General features: G+C 42.9%; 2 protein-coding genes across 2 annotated transcripts in view; one reads left to right on the top strand and one right to left on the bottom strand.

Moving 5' to 3' along the window:
- The window catches only part of vps33b (VPS33B late endosome and lysosome associated), an 18,522-nt gene extending 13,968 nt beyond the window's left edge, over nucleotides 1-4,554 (bottom strand). Inside the window, exons 1-5 of the mRNA XM_030129882.1 lie at nucleotides 4,106-4,554; nucleotides 1,441-1,575; nucleotides 578-1,188; nucleotides 363-487; nucleotides 93-271 (exon numbers count right to left, since the gene is read on the bottom strand). Of these exons, the coding sequence (XP_029985742.1) occupies nucleotides 93-271; nucleotides 363-487; nucleotides 578-1,188; nucleotides 1,441-1,575; nucleotides 4,106-4,201 (1,146 nt within the window). The 5' untranslated portion in view covers nucleotides 4,202-4,554. The remainder of the gene's footprint in view (nucleotides 1-92; nucleotides 272-362; nucleotides 488-577; nucleotides 1,189-1,440; nucleotides 1,576-4,105) is intronic.
- Nucleotides 4,555-4,562: 8 nt separating this feature from the next.
- Nucleotides 4,563-11,027, top strand: LOC115416165 (guanosine-3',5'-bis(diphosphate) 3'-pyrophosphohydrolase MESH1-like). Its single transcript, XM_030129889.1, has 4 exons — nucleotides 4,563-4,762; nucleotides 5,155-5,210; nucleotides 6,271-6,511; nucleotides 10,848-11,027. Exons 1-4 carry the CDS (start codon nucleotides 4,651-4,653, stop codon nucleotides 10,976-10,978), a joined length of 540 nt encoding a protein of 179 aa, XP_029985749.1. The 5' UTR covers nucleotides 4,563-4,650; the 3' UTR covers nucleotides 10,979-11,027.
- Nucleotides 11,028-16,618: the final 5,591 nt, after the last annotated feature.

The raw sequence follows: 16,618 nt of genomic DNA, 5'->3' as shown, positions 1-16,618 counted from the left end.
CTGATTGGAGCAGATACGACCATGTGACCAGGACTCACCTTTAGAGTGGACACGTCTGATTGGAGCAGATACGACCATGTGACCAGACTCACCTTTAGAGTGGACTCGTCTGATTGGAGCAGATACGACCATGTGACCAGACTCACCTTTAGAGTGGACTCGTCTGATTGGAGCAGATACGACCATGTGACCAGACTCACCTTTAGAGTGGACTCGTCTGATTGGAGCAGATACGACCATGTGACCAGACTCACCTTTAGAGTGGACACGTCTGATTGGAGCAGATACGACCATGTGACCAGACTCACCTTTAGAGTGGACACGTCTGATTGGAGCAGATACGACCATGTGACCAGACTCACCTTTAGAGTGGACTCGTCTGATTGGAGCAGATACGACCATGTGACCAGACTCACCTTTAGAGTGGACTCGTCTGATTGGAGCAGATACGACCATGTGACCAGACTCACCTTTAGAGTGGACTCGTCTGATTGGAGCAGATACGACATGTGACCAGACTCACCTTTAGAGTGGACTCGTCTGATTGGAGCAGATACGACCATGTGACCAGACTCACCTTAGAGTGGACTCGTCTGATTGGAGCAGATACGACCATGTGACCAGACTCACCTTTAGAGTGGACACGTCTGATTGGAGCAGATACGACCATGTGACCAGACTCACCTTTAGAGTGGACTCGTCTGATTGGAGCAGATACGACCATGTGACCAGACTCACCTTTAGAGTGGACTCGTCTGATTGGAGCAGATACGACCATGTGACCAGACTCACCTTTAGAGTGGACTCGTCTGATTGGAGCAGATACGACCATGTGACCAGACTCACCTTTAGAGTGGACTCGTCTGATTGGAGCAGATACGACCATGTGACCAGACTCACCTTTAGAGTGGACTCGTCTGATTGGAGCAGATACGACCATGTGACCAGACTCACCTTTAGAGTGGACTCGTCTGATTGGAGCAGATACGACACTGTGACCAGATCACCTTTAGAGTGGACTCGTCTGATTGGAGCAGATACGGACCATGTGACCAGACTCACCTTTAGAGTGGACTCGTCTGATTGGAGCAGATACGACCATGTGACCAGACTCACCTTTAGGAGTGGAACTCGTCTGATTGGAGCAGATACGACCATGTGACCAGACTCCACCTTAGAGTGGACCGTCTGATTGGAGCAGATACGACCATGTGACCAGACTCACCTTTAGAGTGGACTCGTCTGATTGGAGCGATACGACCATGTGACCAGACTCACCTTTAGAGTGGACACGTCTGATTGGAGCAGATACGACCATGTGACCAGACTCACCTTAGAGTGGACTCGTCTGATTGGAGCAGATACGACCATGTGACCAGACTCACCTTTAGAGTGGACTCGTCTGATTGGAGCGAGATACGACCATGTGACCAGACTCACCTTTAGAGTGGACTCGTCTGATTGGAGCAGATACGACCATGTGACCAGACTCACCTTTAGAGTGGACACGTTGGCGATTCGATCCAGAGGACTCATCAGGTCTGCAGCGATGAACAGGTCCTTCTTCCCCGGTAACTGAAACAGACGACAAAAACACAGAAACACAGACAGAAAAAGCATCAGTGAACGAAGCTGAAGACAAAAGAAGACTGGACTGAAGGGGTCTGGGTCTGGTTCTGGGTCTGGGTCTGGTTCTGGGTCTGGTTCAGAGGGTTCGGATCAGTCCATCCTCCCCTGAGCCGCACTAAGACCAGACCCTACAAGTACAGGCTCTGATGATGCCATTTTTGTTAAATTATGAGGTTTTTTTATAACTACGACTTTATTCTCATACACTGTAAAAAAAAAAAAAAAAACAGTATTATTCCGGCAGCTCGGGCACCGAAAAAATACTGTAAAATAACCATCTGATAAAAATACAGTAATTTTCCATAATTCAAATACAGTTTTTTGCTCTAACTTTACATGAGATTTTACATATTTTTTTGACTTTTTAAATGTTTAATAAAGAATATTTTCATGTATTAAAACAATCCAATTCCCTATAAATATATATATAAATAATTTTCAGTGAGACTCAGTTGTCCAATCCACTGATAAAAACTGTATTTGGACAGTTTATCAGTGCTTATACATGTTATACATTCACAAAAATACATTTATTCAACAGTTTTGTTGTGAAACCTCCTGTGATTACACAAGATATTTGTCAATTAACAAACAAGTCTGGTTCAACTGACAGAACTAATACTTCTGTTACCGTTAATTGTCAGAAATTTTATCTGGTTTTAACATTTTTTACAGTATTAAACTTTAAATTAACAGTTTAATCTCATAAATAGAAAAGAAATATTTGTGAAATTATGATACATTTGCAAATGTATTTGAACTGTATTTTTCTGTGAAAAATGAAAACATTTCTTTTAAAAAATGGAAATTTTTTGTTCTTCACAGTTCCAGTTTTTTCCTGTTCTTTTCCATTTGACATGTAAAATCACAGTCTGTTTTTGTCATTTCATTGATATTTTCCTGGATCTGAAAAATACAGGAAAAATCTGTCAAATAAACAGTGAAAATTCTGTTCAATTACAGATTTTTTTAAAAGTGTAACATTGTGATTCTTTTTGTATTGGACTTTATTCTTATTAAATTACAGGTTTTATCTCCATATTTTCTGACTTTCTTCTGGTAGTGCCCAGTGTTTTTCTTTTCTTCTGTGGTCCTAATACTCTGTCGTAGCTTTATTCTCCAGTTCCTCCGTATTTGTAAAACTAGGTTGGCCTCAGTTTCAGTTAGTTTACTAATCATGTAGGAGCACAAGGTTCACAATCACAAAATGAGACAAAAACCAGGAAAGATCTGATCATGAAACCAAGAGCTGCACTAAGAAGGACCGTTAGCCAAAACAATAGGTCATTTCAGGTCTGATTGGAGCCAAAAATACAGCATCAGTGAATGTTAGCTGACCCCAAACAGGATCCACAGATCTAGGTTTGGTTTCCTGGATTTGTGGATCCAACTCCTTCTCTTTTCTTTTTCTTTGGGTGTCTGTAAACGATAGCTCCCACTGCTTTAAGAACCTGAAAATACAATCAACCAACAACAGCTCTGACCCAGTTTGGATTCAGTATTGTTCTTCAGTTCAGACAGGACTGAAGCCAACGCTGTCACTCATCTGCCTCTGTCTGACACTCAGTGGGCGGAGCCACTGTGATGTCACGTGCAGACCCTCTGTTCTATGTGTTCTACCTGGTCTATTCTATTGAATTCTATGTGTTCTACCTGGTCTATCCTATTGAATTCTGTGTGTTCTACCTGGTCTATCCTATTGAATTCTGTGTGTTCTACCTGGTCTATCCTATTGAATTCTATGTGTTCTACCTGGTCTATCCTATTGAATTCTATGTGTTCTACCTGGTCTATCCTATTGAATTCTATGTGTTCCACCTGTCCTCCCTCATGTCTGACTTAAACTATAATCATGGATAAATGTACATGTTTGAAGGATAGGTGGTGAAATGTACAAACTGAATACAAACACGTACTGCATACATTTACTTTAAACTCGTATTTGAAATAGTGGTGCACATGCTTTGGCGCACCCTAGTGGTCATATGTGTACAGTGGCCCAGAGGTGCAACAGCCCAAAAAAATTATCCATATAAGAAAAAAAAAAAGAGAACAACCCCAACAATTATCCACTATAAGAAAAAAAACAAAAACCATAATCTACCTTTTCAATTAAGGGGCGCTGTTTACCCTAAAGGTCTCTTGCTTTAAATTTAGACCACCACAAAAATTTTTTTAAGGCTTTCAGCTAATGTGGCTAATGCTAAGGAAGTGCCCCACCGCCTAGTGGATAATTTTTTGGGCTGTTTTCTGTTTTTTTTTTTTTATAGTGGATAATTTTTTTGGGGCTGTTGCACCTCTGGGCCACCGTACATGTGGTTCTAGTGCAGCTGTAACCGGACTTGGACACTGGACCAATAACAACACACCTCCACCTCCACTGGTTCAGAGTCTGACCTGAACCCTTCAGAACAGCTGTGTGTGTGTGTGTGTGTGTGTGTGTGATGGAGCCCGGACCCTGAACGCATCATCTCACCTGTTCCAGCAGGTAGATGAGCTGGTCTCGCGCCAGCCTCTTCAGCAGAGAGAAGTCCGGCAGTTCCGGGGAGTCTTTACGTCCACTGTGAGCCATGGTCCGACCCAGAACCAGACCGGCCTGAACCTGAACCAGAACCAGACTGGACCGAACCACAGCTGAAACCCACCCCGAGCACCGGAGAGCGCGCGGCTGTCGACACGGACACAACCAAAACAATGCGACCTGTTAGCTTAGCATGGATGCTAAAAACACAGAGGCACGGTACAGAAACAGTGAACGCACCACACGGTACCGTCACCCACCGGTACCGTCACCCACCGCGGACACGTTTACACAAAGAAACAAACTAAACACTACGACAACCCGAGAAAGGAGACGTTTAACGGGCAGCAGAGCCGTGATGTTAGCCCTGGCTCTTTCCTTCCTTTCGGCCCAGACGGAACTCAGCTTTTGTTTCCACCCGGAACACAAAGCGGACGGACCTCCGCCGGGAACCTCCGGGACCGGACTGTCGGTAACACCTGACGCCCAGCTCCGCCACCATGGACTCAGACCTGGCTGTTTTAATAGAAACTGTGAATTTTGCAGCAGAAAAGCATAAGAACCAGAGGCGGAAGGACCCGGACGGAACCCCGTACATCAACCACCCCATCGGTAAGGCGGGACGCGTTCAAGGACCGCTCGGACATCTGTCAAGTCTGACTGTGAAGGTGTTGCGTGCAATGTTTGGAGTTCGTGTTGTCACTAAGCGGAAGAAGCAGCATTCAGAGACTAAACTTCAGAAAAACAGGACAAATACAGGGACTGAAATGTAATTGTAATCCACATAAAAATACGATTACATCACAGTAAAGACAACGGAGTGATAGAGGCTACAAAATTATTAAAATACCAGTAAGAATACTATGAAAAATACACCATAAAAGTACTATTACAGCGCTGTAAAAAAATAAAACTCCTTTAGAATATAATTTATAAAATATTACTGTAAAAAAAAAAAAAATTAATTCTGAAAGGTTGTTGACTTTGTCCTCTTTATTTTTTAGGAGTAGCAAGAATTCTGAGTCACGAAGGAGGAATCACAAACATCCAGGTTCTGCAGGTACGAATGAACGTCAGCAAAAACTGCAACACTCCAATCAACAAACCTGCACTGTCACAAAAAAGGCAGAGAAATAATCCTAAAATAATAATAATAAAAAAAGCCTGTTTATTTCTAGAGTGGTCTTCAAAAGTTCAAAACTGGTCTTCAAAAAGACCAGACGTACGACTGGAGCTGCACCGATCTGTGACTTTACAATCCATTCATCCATCAGTTGTTTTCTGTGAATCGATTAAACAATTATTTGAGTGGGCACAAAAAAAAAAAAAAAAAAAAACAAAACAAAACAAAACAAAAAAAAAAACCCTTGTCTTTTATTCCAGAACCAGCTGAAACAACAACCACAAAAAAGTATAAAAGTAAAGGATATTAAAAATATATATGTATGTGGAAACACCAAAGCAGTCCAGTTCCATCTGGAACCTCTAATCTGAAACCCATGTGGATCCAACTGAACCTGGAACTAACATCCACCTGGGGGGGGGGGGGGGGGACTCATGTGCGTCACAATAACCGTCCGTGTGAAACACAACAGTGGAACCACTGTTTAACAGCAGAGACAAGAAGGAATCCGAGGTTCAACTGAGGACAAATGGAACTGAATAATGTTTTTAAATAGATTTGAGTGGATTAATGATTATTCTTATATAATAATAATTATCAGTGTAGTTAGAACTATTGGATGTGTTGTCTGTCGTCTCAGTAGTAGGTGGGGGTGTTATACTTTTCTTTTTTTCTTTTGTTCAGATAAGGTGCAGTTTTTAGATGTTTCCTGCTGGACAGTTTGGACTGGGACTCTTCCTCAGAAGTGTCATGTGACGTACTGCTGATGTCTGACGTGGAATGACACGTCAGCGGAAGACTGGAGTCCCAGTCCAAACTGTCCAGCAGAAAACATCTAAAAACTGCACCTTATCTGAACAAAAGAAAAAAAGAAAAGTATAATTACATAAACAGAAGACCAGATGGCCATCATTAGCCTTAACAGTGGTGTGTTTTCCATCCTCAGTGGTCCATCATGTTCATGGGGGGGTGTTTTCTCTGTGTTTTGGTCTCTCAGGCGGCTCTTCTTCATGACACTGTGGAGGACACCAACACCAGCCCTGCGGAACTCCAGGCCCAGTTCGGTGCGACGGTAGCCGGCATCGTTCAGGAGGTGACGGACGATAAAAGTCTGAGCAAACAGGAGAGGAAACGTCTGCAGGTGGAACATGCGCCCCACTGCAGCCACGAGGCCAAACTGGTCAAACTGGCAGATAAACTGTACAACCTGAGAGACCTGAACAGATGCACACCTGTAGGTCAGTACTGCCACCGCCACTGTCATTATCAGTATCACTGTCACTTTCAGTATCAGTATAATATCACTAAAGGCCAATCACCACAACACTGGAAGCAGCAGTAAAAATAAAAACTACCCACAGTGTAAACAGTGTAAACAGTGTCCAAAAGCCCAAACCGTCTGTTTTTATAGTGAGTTAGTCTCACTCACTGCTCTGTTTGACCCCCCCCCACCCCTCATTCCACAGGTGGTGGGGGTGAACTGAGCATGCTCAGATGTCTATGGAAAGAACCAGGTCTATTCTATCAGTAGGACGTGTCCTAATTTCCTTTGTTTATTTTAATCAGAGTAAATCCAACATTCTGATGCTCACCACAGACACGTCAGGGGTCAAAGGGTTAGACACAGGTATTCATCTGATGTCATGCTGGTGCATTCACTGACCTTTTTTTTTGGTCTTGAACTCTTTATTATTATTATTTTTTTATATAAACTTTATTTAAATATCAATTTAAAATACTGTCAAATATGTAACACATAACACAATACACACAACACATAAGAGTATAGATATGAAAATAAAATACAATCATAAAATCAGTACATGCACAGAATGCATTTTCAACAATATACAGTACAGGCCAAAAGTTTGGACACACCTTCTCATTCTTTGCATTTTCTTTATTTTTATGACTATTTTCATTGTAGATTCTCACTGAAGGCATCAAAACTATGAATGAACACATGTGGAATTATGTACTTAACAAAAAAGTGTGAAATAACTGAAAACATCTCTTATATTCTAGTTTCTTCAAAGTATCCACCCTTAGCTCTGATGACTGTTCTGCACACTCTTGCCATTCTCTTGATGAGCTTCCAGAGGTAGTCACCTGAAATGGTTTCCTAACAGTCTTGAAGAAGTTCCCACAGATGCTTAGCACTTGTTAGCCCTTTTGCCTTCACTCTGCGGTCCAGCTCACCCCAAACCATCTCGATCGGGTTCAGGTCCGGTGACTGTGGAGGCCAGGTCATCTGGCGCAGCACTCCATCACTCTCCTTCTTGGTCAGATATCCCTCACACAGCCTGGAGGTGTGTTTGGGGTCATTGTCCTGTTGAAACATAAATGATGGTCCAACTAAACGCAGACCGGATGGAATGGCGTGTCACTGCAGGATGCTGTGGTAGCCATGCTGATTCAGGTTGCCTTCAATCTTGAATAAATCCCCAACAGCGTCACCAGCAAAGCACCCCCACACCATCACACCTCCCCCTCCATGCTTCACGGTGGGAACCAGGCATGTAGCATCCATCCGTTCACCTTTTCTGCGTCGCACAAAGACACGGCGGTTGGATCCAAAGATCTGAAATTTGGACTCATCAGACCAAAGCACAGATTTCCACTGGTCTAATGTCCATTCCTTGGGTTTCTTGGCCCAAATAAATCTCTTGTGTTTGTTGCCTCTCCTGAGCAGTGGTTTCCTAGCAGCTGTTTGACCATGAAGGCCTGATTCACGCAGTCTCCTCTTAACAGTTGTTGTAGAGATGTGTCTGCTGCTAGAGCTCTGTGTGGTATTCATCTGGTCTCTAATCTGAGCTGCTGTTAATTTGCGATTTCTGAGGCTGGTGACTCAGATGAACTTATCTTCAGCATCAGAGGTGACTCTTGGTCTTCCTTTCCTGGGGCGGTCCTCATGTGAGCCAGTTTGGTTGGAGCGCTTGATGGTTTTTGCGACTGCACTTGGGGACACATTCAAAGTTTTTGAAATTTTCTAGACTGACTGACCTTCATTTCTTAAAGTAATGATGGCCACTCGTTTGTCTTTACTTAGCTGATTGGTTCTCGCCATAATATGCATTCTAACAGTTGTCCAATAGGGCTGTCAGCTGTGCATCAACCTGACTTCTGCACAACACAACTGATGGTCCCAACCCCATCAATAAGGCAAGAAATTCCACTAAGTAACCCTGACAAGGCACAGCTATGAAGTGGAAACCATTTCAGGTGACTACCTCTGGAAGCTCATCAAGAGAATGCCAAGAGTGTGCAAGGCAGTCATCAGAGCTAAGGGTGGCTACTTTGAAGAAACTAGAATATAAGAGATGTTTTCAGTTATTTCACACTTTTTTGTTAAGTACATAATTCCACATGTGTTCATTCATAGTTTTGATGCCTTCAGTGAGAATCTACAATGAAAATAGCCATGAAAATAAAGAAAATGCAAAGAATGAGAAGGTGTGTCCAAACTTTTGGCCTGTACTGTATACATACAAAAACAAACCAAATAAATAAATGAATAAATAGATAGACATATAATTAATCTCTTGTCTACAATTTCATCAAATGTCAGAAGACTTATTAAATAACTTGTCATAACTATCTAGAAATGTTCTGTTCCTTTTATTGTTAACCAGGGGTAATGAGTTACAAAGTGAGTTGAATTCAACTAAAAAATGAGCAAAGGTTGGTTTAGAAGCTGAACATTTTTTGTTTATGAATGAAATATTTACCCAATAAAATAAAAAAATTAACTAAATATTGCAGATATTTGTTCCTATTGTCATAATAACATAGAACATCTTTCAGGGAAAAACAGTATGACATGTTAACTTGGGTGAAGATATGAGAACACAAGTCAGACCAGAATTGTTTTGAGACATTACATGAAAAAAACTAATGGTTTAAAGTTTCATCAGCATGTCCACACAAAACACAGGAGTTATCCACATCCTTGAATTTTGAAATGAAAGAGTTGACAGGAAATATCTTGTGAAGAATTTTGAAATGAATTTCTTTGACTTTGTTATGGATAGAGTATTTGTGAGGTCAAAGCCAGGCTTTTTCCCAGTCTATGTCCTCCAAATAAGAGCGCCAATAACATTTTCCTCGTGGTGAAAACCTCTTTTTATCTTGAAAAATTTTCTTTATATGCATATTATTACATTTCTTGTCTTGTATATTGATACCATTCAAAAGCAACACAGACATTTCATTTCTTGACAGAAAGATAAGTGACTTTTCATTAAATGAAGTAAACCAGAGGGATCGCTTTTATCACTGAGTTGAATTCTTTGAAAGGTACAAGAAACTGATGACGAGTTATGAAACTTTCATGCGTTCACTGCCCTGTCTGTTCTCTGGTGTCTGAATCTGATGTCACGCTGGTGCGTTCACTGCCCTGTCTGTTCTCTGGTGTCTGAATCTGATGTCACGCTGGTGCGTTCACTGCCCTGTCTGTTCTCTGGTGTCTGAATCTGATGTCACGCTGGTGCGTTCACTGCCCTGTCTGTTCTCTGGTGTCTGAATCTGATGTCACGCTGGTGCGTTCACTGCCCTGTCTGTTCTCTGGTGTATGAATCTGATGTCACGCTGGTGCGTTCACTGCCCTGTCTGTTCTCTGGTGTCTGAATCTGATGTCACGCTGGTGCGTTCACTGCCCTGTCTGTTCTCTGGTGTCTGAATCTGATGTCACGCTGGTGCGTTCACTGACCTGTCTGTTCTCTGGTGTATGAATCTGATGTCACGCTGGTGCGTTCACTGCCTGTCTGTTCTCTGGTGTATGAATCTGATGTCACGCTGGTGCGTTCACTGCCCTGTCTGTTTCTCTGTTGTATGAATCTGATGTCACGCTGGTGCGTTCACTGCCCTGTCTGTTCTCTGGTGTCTGAATCTGATGTCACGCTGGTGCGTTCACTGACCTGTCGTTTCTCTGGTGTATGAATCTGATGTCACGCTGGTGCGTTCACTGACCTGTCTGTTCTCTGGTGTATGAATCTGATGTCACGCTGGTGCGTTCACTGACCTGTCTGTTCTCTGGTGTCTGAATCTGATGTCACGCTGGTGCGTTCACTGCCCTGTCTGTTCTCTGGTGTATGAATCTGATGTCACGCTGGTGCGTTCACTGACCTGTCTGTTCTCTGGTGTATGAATCTGATGTCACGCTGGTGCGTTCACTGACCTGTCTGTTCTCTGTGTATGAATCTGATGTCACGCTGGTGCGTTCACTGCCCTGTCTGTTCTCTGGTGTATGAATCTGATGTCACGCTGGTGCGTTCCACTGCCCTGTCTGTTCTCTGGTGTATGAATCTGATGTCACGCTGGTGCGTTCACTGCCCTGTCTGTTCTCTGGTGTATGAATCTGATGTCACGCTGGTGCGTTCACTGCCCTGTCTGTTCTCTGGTGTATGAATCTGATGTCACGCTGGTGCGTTCACTGCCCTGTCTGTTCTCTGGTGTATGAATCTGATGTCACGCTGGTGCGTTCACTGCCCTGTCTGTTCTCTGGTGTATGAATCTGATGTCACGCTGGTGCGTTCACTGCCCTGTCTGTTCTCTGGTGCTTCTCTCCTCTTCCAGGGTGGACGGCTGAGCGGGTGCAGGACTATTTCATCTGGGCGTCTGAAGTGGTCAAAGGTCTGAGAGGAACCAACCCGGCTCTGGAGGAAAAACTGGACCAGCTGTTCCAACAGAGGAACGTCCACATCTGAACCCAGTCACACACTGATTTAAAGCACAAATAAAACAGTTTTACCCAGATTTCAGTCTGTGAATCTGTTCATTCCATCAAACATACACTCTGTAAACACAACGCACTCAACAGAAACGACAGAAAACTGGACACTAGGCTGGTCCAACAGTCCTGGTCAAAAACACAGTTTCAGATCACCTCAGTTCGAACCCTGCGTTAGGTTTATGCATTCAAAAGATGATTCAGGAAAAAAATTGGAGGGAAAAAGCAGAATTGTGTTAGAGGTTTGAACAAAGCCTGTCCATCAGAGCATGGTCTGAAGAACCATCACCAGCGAAAGCCCCTGAAAAGGATTCTGCATTCCTTCAAATGGTGTCTGAACATTCAGCTGTCCTACAGCAGCCTGGACGGCTTTGGACCACATCTGTGGTACTGGAGTAATATATGGATGAAGTAACTCCGCCCACATCTGTGGTACTGGAGTAAATATATGGATGAAGTAACTCCGCCCACATCTGTGGTACTGGAGTAAATATATGGATGAAGTAACTCCGCCCACATCTGTGGTACTGGAGTAATATATGGATGAAGTACTCCGCCCACATCTGTGGTACTGGAGTAAATATATGGATGAAGTAACTCTGCCCACATCTGTGGTACTGGAGTAAATATATGGATGAAGTAACTCCGCCCACATCTGTGGTACTGGAGTAATATATGGATGAAGTAACTCCGCCCACATCTGTGGTACTGGAGTGTAGAACTGGTTGTGGTCCATTCTGTGACTCCAGTGTGACACCAGAGCAGAAGCAGCTGATGGTGGACACCATGATGTTAAATGCAGGTTCTTTGGTTCCTCTAAAGCGTTGGGATGTCCTTCATCCATCAGATTGTGAAGGGAAGCAGATCAGGGCTTTTGTCTCCACCAGCACCATGCGTTTGTTTGAACCTTGGATCTGCCACAACATTCTGAACAGTTCCTCCAGTAGACTGGGCTGATGATGCAGACTTTCAGAACTTCAGACTTTATTGTCGTTCAATAACGCACCATCAGGACCTTATTAAACGAAATTTCGGTGCTTAGCTCGCCACAGTGTCAGTTTATAACAAATAAATAAAAACACACCTCATGACATAAAAGTAACCTAAATTACTGTAAACACTTGAATGTATATGTATAAAATGTAAATAAAAAATTTAAAAAACTAAAATGACTAAAAGCTGAAGTGCTTCAGGTTTACTGACAGGCAGCAGCAGGTGTGGACCAGGTCCTGTGTTCTCCAGATGTTCACCAGATGATGGCCTGTGGGAGGAAAGTGTCTGAACCTGGAGGTTCTGCAGTGGACACTACAGAACCTCCTGTCTGAGGTCAGCAGGTCAGCAGTCTGTTGGGTGGGTGTCAGGGGTCAGAGGTCAGATGCTCTGGACAGGCAGTGCTTGTGCCCAGTGTCCTGGACGGGGGACAGCAGGGCCCCCACTATTTTCTCTGCCGTCCTCACCCCCCTGCAGGGCCTTCCAGTCCGAGGCCAGACCAGACCCAGATGCAGCTGGTTCATATGCTCTGTAGAAGGTGGTCAGGACGGGGACGGGGGGGGTCTTCTCATCCGATGCAGGAAGTGCAGGCACTGCTGTGCTTTTTTCTCCAGAGCCGTGGTGTTCAGGGTCCAGGTTCAACTGTCCGTGAGTTTCACCCCCAAGAACCTGATGCTCCTGACGCCCTCCACTCCAGTGTCACTGATGAGCACAGGTGTGGGACTGGGCCGGTCTTCCTGAACTTAACAATCATCTCCGTCTTGTTGACATTAAGGATCAGATTGTTGACCCTGCACCAGTCCACCAGGTGGTCCACCTCCTCCCTGTAGGCCAGTTCGTTGTCATCCTGGATGAGACCTGTGACGGTGGTGTCATCCACAAACTTCAAAACGTGATTGGAATTGAACCTGGGACGACAGTCATGGGTCATCAGGATGAACACCAGTGGGCTGAGAACACAGCCCTGTGGAACACCGCTGTTCAGGGACCTGACACTGGAGGAGTTGGTATTCATCTGAACAGACTGGGCTCTGTTGGTCAGGAAGTCCAGGAGGACTGGGTGCCGAGGCCCAGGTGCCCCAGTTTGTTCACCAGATGCTGGGGATGATGGTGTCGAATGTGGAACTGAAGTCCAAGAACAGCATCTGCACGTAGGTGTTCTTCCCTCCAGGTGTTCCAGACTCAGGTGGACCACAGAGGAGCGGGTCAGCTGGGATGCAGACTGGAACGGGTCCAGCGATGGTGGGAGTTTGGAGATGATGTGTCCTTTAACTAACCTCTGGAAACACTTCGTTATAACGGGGTCAGTGACGATGCGGACTTTCAGGAGGAGGAGAAAACTGGGCATTCCACTGATGTCACTGACAGAGGGGCGGAGCTTATTCCAGACTTCAGCTGTAGCCGAACAACAAACACAGATCACAAACAAGTTCTTCTGTTTATTCATTTGGACAGTTGTGTTGGAGTACACAGACTTCTGCTCCTGTGTGGGACGCCTCTGAATATGAAGGAATTTGCATCAGATTTGGACCGAAGTAATTTGGCCACATATGGAACCAAATGTAGGGTTTGAATCCAGAGAATCTGAAAACAAGTTTTTGGACCACCCTAGTGGACAATGTTAACCCTTTCATGCATAGAGATCACTCCAGTGGTCACTCCAGTGGTCACTGCAGTGGACAGTTCTTCTCCAGCTGTTCTCTTGTTTATTTGTGGATTTTATTGTTTTAGTTCCAGTTCAGCCAACACAGTGGACGCTGAAGCATCATCCCAAACACTGACTTTCAGACCGTTAAAGTCCCTCTGCTCTTCTACATGAACCTGATCTGCACCAACATGTTGGAGTGGACATCAGCTGCTTGTTATTGTCATTAGATCAGTGGTTCCAGACCTTTTTTCACTCCTGACCCCATTTGAACATCACAAATTTCAGGCGACCCCAGACATTCAAAACTGAGACTTTTTTTTTGTTTTGCTAAAATTAATTTGTTTTTGATCATGTAATAGTTTGCTATAATTTGTTGCAAACAAAATTAATTTTAGATGACATTTCCTCTTTATTTTTAAATTCAAATTTTTATAAGGAAAGGTGTGGTGTTTTAATTATAATAACATATATATTGGATCATTACAACATATTTTTCATTAGTATTTATTTATTTTTTTAATCAATTACTAGAAATTTCAGGCAACCCCATTTGAATTCCAGGTGACCCCATGTGGGGTCCCAACCCCAAGGTTGAAAAACACTGTATTAGACTGTTATTAACAGGTTGTTGTTGTTGTTTTTTTAAGCCCAATGTTTTTTTGTTGGTTTGTTGGTTTGTTTTGCATATTATCTCCATGATGTGAGTAATGATTGGTATTAGAGTATGTTAAAATGTGAGAAAACAGCAGATTAGCAGCATTAAAAGTGTTTTTATTTAGTAGTCTTCACACAGTAGATCAGTAAATACATGTTTCTTTGCTTCAAAAATTAAACACATGATGTCCAGCTGAGTGGACATTTTTGCAACTCCATGAAAATAAGTTCATACGAAAAATTTCAATCACTTTGTTTTTTTTCATGTCTAAAGAGGAATAAAAACACTTAGGAAAAAAATCTTGATTAAGGTTCTCATAATTCATGCATGAAAGGGTTAAAAAAAAAAAAAAAAACTCGTAAAAAACAGTAATATTCCAGCAGCTGGGGCACTGAAAAAATACTGAGAAAAGTTTTTTGCTCTAACTTTACATGAGATTTTGCTTTTTTTTGTTGTTGACTTTTTAATGTTTAATAAAAGAATATTTACATGTATTAAAACAATCCAATTCCCTATAAATATATATATAAATAATTTTCAATGAGACTCAGTTGTCCAATCCATCGCTTGTTTGTGTGTGTGTGTGTGTGTGTGTGTGCGTGTGTATGTGTGTGTGTGTGTATGTGTGTGTGTGTGTGTGCGTGTGCATGTGTATGTGTGTGTGTGTGTATGTGTGTGTGTGTGAGTGTGTGTGTGTGTTGTCTGGAGCTGGGTGGAGTCAGAGCTCACCTGTCACCCACATACCTGTCCTCCATCTGGAATCAGTCCACCTGCCTCCAGTCAGCTCCTCCTCTCCTCTGGACTTAAACCTGCTCTTCAGCTCCACTCACCTCCAGTGGTCGCACATGAACTTTGGCTCTGGACTTTTCTGCTTTGATACTTTCCTGTGTGTCTGTTACTTTCCTGTGTGTCTGTTACTCTCCTGTGTGTCTGTTACTTTCCTGTGTGTCTGTTACTCTCCTGTGTGTCTGTTACTTTCCTGTGTGTCTGTTACTCTCCTGTGTGTCTGTTACTTTCCTGTGTGTCTGTTACTCTCCTGTGTGTCTGTTACTCTCCTGTGTGTCTGTTACTTTCCTGTGTGTCTGTTACTTTCCTGTGTGTCTGTTACTCTCCTGTGTGTCTGTTATTTTCCTGTGTTTTTGTTACTTTCCTGTGTTTTTGTTACTTTCCTGTGTGTCTGTTACTTTCCTGTGTGTCTGTTACTTTCCTGTGTTTTTTTTTACTCTCCTGTGTGTCTGTTACTTTCCTGTGTGTCTGTTACTTTCCTGTGTGTCTGTTACTTTCCTGTGTTTTTGTTACTCTCCTGTGTGTCTGTTACTTTCCTGTGTGTCTTTTACTCTCCTGTGTGTCTGTTACTTTCCTGTGTTTTTGTTACTTTCCTGTGTTTTTGTTACTCTCCTGTGTGTCTGTTACTTTCCTGTGTGTCTGTTACTCTCCTGTGTGTCTGTTACTTTCCTGTGTTTTTTTTTTACTTTCCTCTGTGTCTGTTACTTTCCTGTGTGTCTGTTACTTTCCTGTGTGTCTGTTACTCTCCTGTGTGTCTGTTACTTTCCTGTGTGTCTGTTACTCTCCTGTGTGTCTGTTACTTTCCTGTGTGTCTGTTACTTTCCTGTGTGTCTGTTACTCTCCTGTGTGTCTGTTACTCTCCTGTGTGTCTGTTACTTTCCTGTGTGTCTGTTACTCTCCTGTGTGTCTGTTACTTTCCTGTGTTTTTGTTACTTTCCTGTGTTTTTGTTACTTTCCTGTGTGTCTGTTACTTTGCTGTGTGTCTGTTACTTTCCTGTGTTTTTTTTTTACTCTCCTGTGTGTCTGTTACTTTCCTGTGTGTCTGTTACTTTCCTGTGTGTCTGTTACTTTTCTGTGTGTCTGTTACTTTCCTGTGTTTTTGTTACTTTCCTGTGTGTCTGTTACTTTCCTGTGTTTTTTTTACTTTCCTGTGTGTCTGTTACTTTCCTGTGTTTTTTTACTTTCCTGTGTTTTTTTTTACTTTCCTGTGTGTCTGTTACTTTCCTGTGTGTCTGTTACTTTCCTGTGTTTTTTTTTTACTTTCCTGTGTTTTTGTTACTTTCCTGTGTGTCTGTTACTTTCTTGTGTGTCTGTTACTTTCCTGTGTTTTTGTTACTCTCCTGTGTGTCTGTTACTTTCCTGTGTGTCTTTTACTCTCCTGTGTGTCTGTTACTTTCCTGTGTTTTTGTTACTCTCCTGTGTGTCTGTTACTTTCCTGTGTTTTTGTTACTCTCCTGTGTGTCTGTTACTTTCCTGTGTGTCTTTTACTCTCCTGTGTGTCTGTTACTTTCCTGTGTTTTTGTTACTCTCCTGTGTGT

Source organism: Sphaeramia orbicularis, unplaced genomic scaffold (assembly GCF_902148855.1).
Source record: "Sphaeramia orbicularis unplaced genomic scaffold, fSphaOr1.1, whole genome shotgun sequence".
In the NCBI taxonomy this organism is placed as follows: Eukaryota; Metazoa; Chordata; class Actinopteri; order Kurtiformes; family Apogonidae; genus Sphaeramia; species Sphaeramia orbicularis.
Note: the sequence above shows the minus strand (reverse complement) of the source record. Positions and strands in the feature narration are given on the sequence as shown.